Below are 9,279 nucleotides of genomic sequence, written 5' to 3'. Positions count from 1 at the left end.
TATTTGGACTTGACACATATAATAATTAACATAACTATTTTACCACACTACAATTTATTGAAGTTTATTGCTTTGTTACATTTTAGTTGGCCCTCTTCTTAGAAATATTTATTTCAATTTAGTTGTCTTTTTTTATGAAATCAAGAGAATATTATTATATAATTTTCAATACTACCTTTTTCATTAAATGACGAAACAAAGTGTATATATTCAAATTTATATTTTTAAAAATATAGTTAATAATAAGGCTAATTTGGTATAATAAACTCCAAATAAATATTTTATTAGTAATTTATAATAAAAATAATTTGATAAAATAAACTTCTAATAAATATTGTCCTAAAGAGAGTAAGAGGTCAATAAAAGACAATTATTTTAAAACGAAGGGAATAGTATTATTATTGAGATAAGCGTTAGTATTCCTGAACTATGATCAAATTTGCTACGACACACTCCAACTTCTCATGGGTACTATTATTCCTGAACTGTTATAAAACAATAAAGAACAAGAAGAAGAGTAGAAAGAATAGAGAGAGTGATTCTTATTTCTTCTCTTGAGGGATGATTTACAATGAAGAAGCCCTTCTATTTATAAGGGGAATTTGCCCCTAGTTTCACACTAAAAGACAAATACATTAAATTCTGATAGATATCAACTAGATCTTGATAGACTTTCACTATAATGTAAATACATTTATAACACTCCCCCTTGAATGTCTAGATAGATAATGTGCGTGTTATAAAACAAGAAAAAAAAAGAGTTGAGAGAATAGAGAGAGCGATTCTTATTTCTTCTCTTGAGGGATGATTTACAATGAAGGAAGCCCTTCTATTTATAAGGAAAATTTGCCCCTAGTTTCACACTAAAAGACAAATACATCAAATTCTGATAGACATCATTAGATCTTGATAGACATTCACTATAATTGATATATATCATAACACTCCCCCTTGAATGTCTAGATAGATAATGTGCCTCGTTAAAACCTTACTAGAAAAAATTCAATAGGAAAAAAAATCTAGTGAAGGAAAAAGAGTACACATTTCTAACAATACACATATCGGCTGCTTCATTAAAAACCTTACAAGGAAAACCCAATGGAACAAAACCTCATAAGGGAAAAAGAGTACAACGCGTATTAACTCCTCCTAATGAGAATATCCTTGAACCTTTGCATCCCAATCTTGTGCACCATCTTCTTAAAAGTTGTAATTAGAGAAGACTTGGTGAATAAATCAGTCACATTTTCACTTGAACGAATCTGTTGCATGTTGATATCACCATTCTTTTGTAGCTCATGTATGTAGAAAAGCTTTGATGAAGTGTGCTTCATTCTATCTCTTTTTATGAATCCTCCATTAAGATATGCTATGCATGATGCATTATCTCCGTATAAAATTGTGGGTAGATTGTCATATTTCACACCACATTTTTCTCGAATGAGATGTATCATAGACCTCAACCATACACATTCGCGACTTTCTTCATGAATAGCTATTATCTCAGCATGATTTGATGAAGTGGCTATGATAGATTGCTTTGTATATCTCCAAGATATTGCAATACCACCACATATGAACACATAGCCTATTTGATACCGAGCTTTATGTAGGTCAGATAAGTACCCAAAATCAGTATGATCAATAAGATCGGGACTGCAAACTTGCTAACAAATTAACTAAAAAAAAGACTATATCAGTCTATGTAGTATTTGCAAGATACATTAGTGCATCAATTGCACTAAGATATGATACTTTATAATCAAGGAGCTCCTCATTCTTTTCTTAAGGTCAGAATGGATCCTTATTTAATTTTTGCATGTTTCTCATTTAAGCAAATACTCTATTGCTTTTGAAAACTCTCCAAGAGTTTTAATGATACTCAAATCATCAAATTATATCTTATGAAGATAATAAAAAGTTTTCCAGAAACTTTATATGCTTCAGGCATTTTGAATCCTTTAAGGGTTTTCATATAGATGTTTGTTAAGTAACAATATCCAACATGTCAAGTGTGACATCTTCAAGTGTCTGAACTTCAAATCAAATAAGTTTTACGCTTACCAAAATGCATCCTTTTAGGTCACTTGATAAATATTTCTACGTCAACATGCTTAAATTAACATAGAATTCAGATCCTCGTAATCTTTTACAATATTGTGTCAATATTAAGTCAGAGATATTGATGATATATCATTTCGTATCGGTTCACAATACGACATAACACTTTGAGATCTCATCACTTCATTATTTTCAGGTTCATGAACCTCTCATAAGGTTTCATGAAGTGTTATGGCACAGGCTCTTCAAGATCTCATTGCCTTCTTATTATGATTATTTGCTCCTTATTTTTCAAGGACTATTTAATTTGGAACCGATTAGTCTATCACGCTTCACGTATGCATAGACTTTGTCCTTTAGGAACACAAAATAAGAGAACTTGCGCTTAATATGAGATGTTTTCAGCATTTGACGTGAATTATCTTTTGGATGAGGATCTGGTGACAATTCCTAACATATTTCATAGCGCTTATAATCCCCCCTTATGTTAGGAAAACTAACATACACCCTCTACTTCTTTGAGGAATCCATCTTTGTGCAGCATGGTATATTCATTAATTGTATACCGCACATCAAAACTATTAGATGGAATAGTTGGTTCATGACCTTAAAATAATTGAGGGGGGAAGAAATAATCATAATTTATTGGTCTAATGCATACAAGTGTTATTGCATGCAACATATCATATTTCAGATCAACACATTAAGCTTTGTTCTCATTAGCAATGGTTTAGCTATTTATCGAAGGCATTCAATGCCAAACCATCATCATCAAGATAACTTTCTTGATTTCACAATCTGAAAATTATATTCTTAACTCAATTTTATTGAGCAAGTAACTTTATGAATGTCAAACTGCAGGTTGACAATGAATGTACATGTAATCATCTTATTGATGCATCTTTTCAACATATCACATGATAGGTGAACGGGCCAGTATTCACCTTTTATATTTTGCAGATTTATGGAATTCAATCCCAACATTAGTTGGTCCAACCAATTTATCACGAGAACAAGCGACATAAACAATTCTCGAAGAATTTTTTAGTTCTTCAATACATGTCTAATATTCAATATGCACATCTTCGAGATGTCACAATCGTTCATATCAATTTATGAACTTTTATTCTAGTAAACTCCAAGTTTACCATGACATGTACTTTTTCTCTTTAGTAAATTTCAGATTTACTATTACATGAATAAATTTCAGATTTACTACTTTAGAAGTAGATTTCGAAATAACTCTTCTCAGTTATTCTGCCTCATTCAGAGGTGAGTTGTGATACCATCACAATCAAGTGCACGTTTGCATTTATAAGCTTCTCATTCTCCAGGAATGAACTATAATCATGTATTAAGCATATCAAATTATGATAGCTACTACAAAAGCAAATTGAGGCATACATATGATATATTGCTGCCACATTTAATTCAGGGACTAGAGCATATCAATGGAATATATTTCATGACTTTCCATCAAATACCCATTATATTTTGCCTTAGCCATCATAATATCATCAGTACATGCATTGAGATTCAATTATCTCAACGTCTTATTCATATAAAGGCGTCTTAGGCATAAATCGATGAGTGCTAACTTTTAGCCCTCAAATAGTGCTGACTGAATGCAAACTTTTAAATTTCAATCAACAGATACTTTTGGACTATATCACGATGAATTATATATATATATATATATATATATAGACATAAAGAATCACCGAATACAATAATCGTATGAAAACATATATAACTATGACCATTAATAGTTGACCAATTCTCTATATAAAGTAATTGAAACTTTATTTTATTAGATAATGATTTGCTTGGCAGGTGGCTGCAAAACTCTTAGATCTTTTTTTTTTTTACAAAGGAAACGAAACTTTTATGAACAAAATAAACTTATGTTATCATCACTGAAGATTAATTAATACATCCAGCAAAAGTAGTTAATGTTTCTGACAACTTTAAAATCAAGTTAACTATCAGCAAGTAGTGAAATAGTTAATGAATTTCCTCCCCTAAACATAATATATAATATATAATATCAAATCAATATTTAACAAAATAAGATAACAATTCACATCCTCGTATCTACGGACAGATGCAACATATTACCTTTGAATAGTATTATCTATATGGTTATCTTCAAAGAGTATTTTGACTCACGGTAGAGTCTTGTACTGATAACGTGTTATAAAACAATAAAGAACAACAAGAAGAGTAGAGAGAATAGAGAGAGTGATTTTTATTTCTTCCCTTGAGGATGATTTACAATGAAGAAAGTTCTTCTATTTATAGGGAATTTGCCCCTAGTTTCACACTAAAAGATAAATACATTAAATCTTGATAGATATTAACTAGATCTTGATAGATATTAATTAGGTCTTGATATACATTCAGTATAATATAAATACATTTATAACATGAACTCAATTTTAACATATTTTTATTATCCTTTATTATATAAATGAGATTCAAATGTCAGCTAAAAAATTTCACACTATTAATATACCACTTTTATTATATAAAATGAGATTCAAATATCAGCTAAAAAATTACAAAAAGGTGTCACAGTCGATTAAAAAGAATACAAAAATATGGTAAAATATATTAGTAAATTTGATTATAATTTAGGAACACTACAAAACAAAGGGCATCTCTTGACATTATCCAAGCACACAATAAAGACCATTCAAACAGCCACAAAAAAAAACTCAAATTCTATCACTTGAGCTTTTGCAATGGCGTCGTTGCTATTTGGTTCAGTACCAATGGCTACTCAATCCACGTCAGCTCTATCTCCTAATTTATCCTTCTCTCGTTCTCAATCTGTCTCCGGCAGCATATCATTTTCCGCAGCAACACCTTCAGCATCAGTTTCGTGTTCGTCTCTCACCAGTATGTATCTCATATCCCTCAATTTTTACCTTTGAAATTCATATTTGAAAAATTGTTATGTTTTTCTTTACTGTCGTTTTTTCTTTCTGTTAGTACTATTTTAATTTGTTTTATTTGAATCGAGGATCTTTCATAAACGGCCTCTCTACCTTTTTAAGGTGGGATAAAGTTCGGTGCTCTTTAGCTTTTATGAAATTTCATTGGATATATTTTTTGTTGAATTTTCTTCTTAAAAATTATGGTTGAATTTATGTTTGTGAAGTTATCATTTCTTTTAACCTTTGTTTTTTCTTTTTGTTACTACTTAAATTTGCTTTCTTTGAGCCAAAACTCTTTCAGAAACGGCCTCTCTACTCTCAAATTCATGTTTGTGAAGTTGTTACATATTTTATTCACTATCGTTTTTTCTTTCCATTACTACTTTAATTTGCTTTATTTGAAGAGATAGAAACGGATAGGAGTAAAGTCTGCATACAGTCTACCGTCCCCAAATCTTCTGTGGAATTTGATTGGATATGTTAATTGTTGAATAACATTTTTGTGAATCAGTTTACTGCGGCAGAGGGGATAAGAAGACTGCTAAAGGGAAAAGGTTCAATCACTCTTTTGGCAATGTGAGAGTTTCTTCTTTCATTCTTAGCATTTTTATTTTTTTTTGTTTATTGTAGGGTAACACCCTTGAAATATGATTTAATTTCGGATACACCCGTTATATTTTATAAGTAAACACTTACCATCATTACGAGTTACTTTCTCTGCTCCATATTAGTTGTCCACCTTACTGTAAATAATTGTCCCAAACATGTTCCCCATTTCATCGTTATAATTAATTCTTATTGAAGTGTAAACAGGTTATTTATAAAGTCCTAATAAAGTACCCAAAGGGTAAATTAGTAAAATTGCAATTCTTATGAGTGATTTCTTAAGGTGAGTGTACAGGGGAAAGTGGACAGCTAATACGGGACGGAGAAAGTAAATTTATCATGCTCGGTTTATTGAAGATGAGATTCATTCGAACTTGCATCATGCAAAGATGGGAACTGTAGTTATGGTTAATGCCGGGAAGAACCTAAATGCTTCTCAGTTCTATATCACATTGCGCGATAATATTGAATCACACCGTTTTTGGAGTGATTGTGGAAGGGCTTGATACATTGAATAGGATAAATGAAGCTTATGCGGACAAGAATGGCAGGCCATTTAAGGATTTCCGAATCAAACACACTTGCATATTGGATGATCCTTTCACTGATCCTCCCAAATAAAGGGACTTGATTCCAGATGCTTCACCCGAAGGAAAACCAAAAGATGAAGTTGAAGATGATGTGCGACTAGAAGATGATTGTGTGCCAATAGATGAGCAGCTAGGTGTACAAGAACTTGAGGAGTTTCTACGTGCAAAAGAAGCACATTCCCGAGCAGTAGTTGTTGAAAGTGTAGGGGCCATTCCGTATTCTGAGATAAAGCCTTCGGACAATGAGTTGTTTGTGTGTGAATTGAATCCAATCACTCAAGAAGAAGCCTGTGTACAATCTTCTCACGCTATGAAACTGTGACATCTGTTAAATTAGTTAGGAACTACGAGACTAGGAACAGCCTTGGCTATGCTTTCATTGACTTTGAAGACAAAAAGGCATGTGAACAAGCATATCGTAAGATGAATAATACTCTAATTGATGATAGAAGGATTCACGTTGATTTCAGTCAGAGTGTTGCAAAGTTGTGGTCCATATACCGAATCACAGGCCAAATGGATACAGGAAAAGGTTACGGAACTGCTGCTGAAAGTCCAAAAAGAAATAAGAGAAGAAGAGATTTTGGAGATGGAAAATATTATGAGGATCCGAATCCTAAACATAGGGAATTGGATGATGATGGAGTCCGGAAGATTCAGAAAAGAGATGGATATGAACGTCATAGGCAGGAGGAGAGAAGTAAACATCACAAAACTGGACATTGCGGTAGTGGGGCGAGCGCTAGTCGTGAGAATGAGAGATATCATAGGGGTCTGAAAGATTTCACTTATAGAAGAAACACTGATCATCATAACCTCAAGGCTAGGGGAGGCAGACCAGAACATAATAGAAACATGCGGATAATGTGAAACATGGAGACAAGGGGAATCCAAGGGAGAGTGAGAAGCGTTATTGGAGAACTCACTATCGTGACAGTGACCATGACTGTCATTGTGATCGTGGCAGAAGGAACTAAGTCGGTGAAGAACATCTTCTAGAGCCTGGACAATTTAGCTAGATCATGATATTTCAACGTGACCTACACAATTGAAGTTTAAACTTTCATTGTAGTATAGTTGTTTCGATATTTTTAATTGCTATTTTCAATTGATATTGACTGTATGAATTGGTTTAGGCAAGGCCAAAGGACAAGAAGAAAGGAAGAGGACCACCTAGGGTTGCAGCACCTCCAGCAGCTCCAAAGAGAGACCCATTCGACGATGGCCAGGTCATTAAAATCGAGATTCATGACCCCTAGTTTTCTGGGAGGAGCTAGTTCTTCATCAACAATTTCTATTCTTATGTAGCTCTAATCCTCTACACCTGTTAAAATCGTTGAGATACCAAAATTTAAGGTCGATTAGTTGCTCGTTGTACTGAGATTTCTTGTTTTCTTGAAGGGTCTTCATTAAAATGTTGTTTGTCTTGTTTAATTCTGCATCAATGTTCATTATACAAGTGGTAATAGCCATTGTTGAGGGAAAAAAGTTAATAGTAATTCAATTTGGGGCTATGTTGATGGACTTAGGGGGCCAAAAGAGCGACTGACGCCACCTTTGCCAATGTTCCAAGTAAGGTTTCAGCAATTATCATTATTTTAGCGAGGGGTGTTCATGGGTTTGGTTAAAAACCAAACCTAACCGTAAATCGAACCAAATCGATTAAAAAAACTGAGGTTTGATTTGGTTTAGTTAGGATTGGTTTTAAATTTTAAAAAATCGATGCTATTTGGTTTGGTTATGGTTTTACTTAAAAAAAAATATCGTGAAAATAACCAAACCGAACCGATAAATTTATATATATATATATTATAATTATTTATATATAATTTATAAATAAAATGTAAATATTTTGTTAAATTTAATCTAAAACTAAATTTTAATCTATGTCTAGCCCAATCAATATTTTAGCTCAATTGCCCAAAGTCTCAAACCCAAGTCCAACTCTACCTCCTATTACTAATAAGTTAACCCTACGGTCCCTACCTCACTTTTTCTACTTAAGCTTTCACGATACGAGTTACCATGGTCCCTAGTTCAAATGGTAGTTTTATGTCTCCTTGTTTATTCAGTCGTTTCCCTATATGATTAGCTCACCTAGCTAGTCTTTAAAGTAAACAGATAACTCAAATTTGCCCAACTTTGTCTCTTCTTGCAGTACACTGCAACAGAATACAAAGCTCTATTTTACAATGTACATGTATGTGTTTATATGTTGTTGGATAATCTTAGTGCCTACAATACAAAGCTGATGCTTTTCATCTCAATGTTGATTTTGTTTAATGTGTTTGTTCTGATTTTTAAGAGTTTATAGTGTCATTTGTTCATCACTGTACAAATATTTCATGAGAAATTGTTCAATGTGATACTTTTTTCTATAGGTTAAAAAAAAAGAGTTTATTCTAGAGATGGTTGGAGTAGGTTAGTCAATAACCGAAAAAATCGAAAAACCGAATCAAACCGACAAGAACCAAACCAACGGTTATTTTCTTTTTGTGGTTTGGTTTGGTTTTAGAAATTCAAAAAACGACTAAATTGATTTTGGTTATGGTTTTAACCACTAACCGATCCAAACCGACCCATGAACACTCCTAAAGTTTTAGCCATCAAGAAAAAGTAAGCTTGAGCGAGAGTCTATCGGAAATAACATTTTATCGTTTAAGTTGGAAATAAAACAGTGTATACATTATTCTTTTCGAATCTTACTTGTGGAATTACGTTGGACATGTTATTAGAGATGGGGAAGTATAGTAGAAATACCAAATATCATACACCAATTATTTGGACGTTAGAACTTTTGACTATCCTAACTTGATCAAATACCGTTTTTGGTGTGTAATTGATTAGTAAGGAAATTGTATGCTTGCACTTTCCTTGGGATATTTCTGCATTTGTAAGGTACTAGTATAATATAATTCAAACCGTTTTTGAAAAGTGAAGTCACAGTTTTCTATTATATGAGTATATGTAAATTGAAGTCGAATAAATTATGGTTATTGATACTGTATCGCAAAATAACGAAATCGAACTTTAAAATACCGATACATACCAAATTTTGGTGTGGTTAATGATACAATATTTTT

At 32.5% G+C, this 9,279-nt stretch overlaps 2 protein-coding genes across 2 annotated transcripts; both read left to right on the top strand.

Annotated features, from left to right (window-relative positions):
• Positions 1–4,628: 4,628 nt before the first annotated feature.
• On the top strand, positions 4,629–7,630 carry LOC107871082 (30S ribosomal protein S31, chloroplastic). The gene is made up of 3 exons (XM_016717878.2): positions 4,629–4,962; positions 5,512–5,576; positions 7,333–7,630. The coding sequence occupies exons 1-3, from the start codon at positions 4,806–4,808 to the stop codon at positions 7,453–7,455; spliced, it is 345 nt and encodes a 114-aa protein (XP_016573364.1). The 5' UTR covers positions 4,629–4,805; the 3' UTR covers positions 7,456–7,630.
• On the top strand, positions 5,939–7,352 carry LOC107871081 (peptidyl-prolyl cis-trans isomerase CYP59; the record flags this gene model as incomplete). The annotated part of the gene is given in 4 exon segments (XM_016717877.2): positions 5,939–6,075; positions 6,077–6,480; positions 6,483–7,049; positions 7,052–7,352. Coding segments are annotated over 4 exon segments (1,230 nt in total), but the record flags the coding sequence as incomplete, so codon positions are not given.
• Positions 7,631–9,279: the final 1,649 nt, after the last annotated feature.

The sequence above is a fragment of the Capsicum annuum genome, chromosome 5 (genome assembly GCF_002878395.1).
Source record: "Capsicum annuum cultivar UCD-10X-F1 chromosome 5, UCD10Xv1.1, whole genome shotgun sequence".
In the NCBI taxonomy this organism is placed as follows: Eukaryota; Viridiplantae; Streptophyta; class Magnoliopsida; order Solanales; family Solanaceae; genus Capsicum; species Capsicum annuum.
This window is presented reverse-complemented; position numbering and strand designations above follow the sequence as displayed.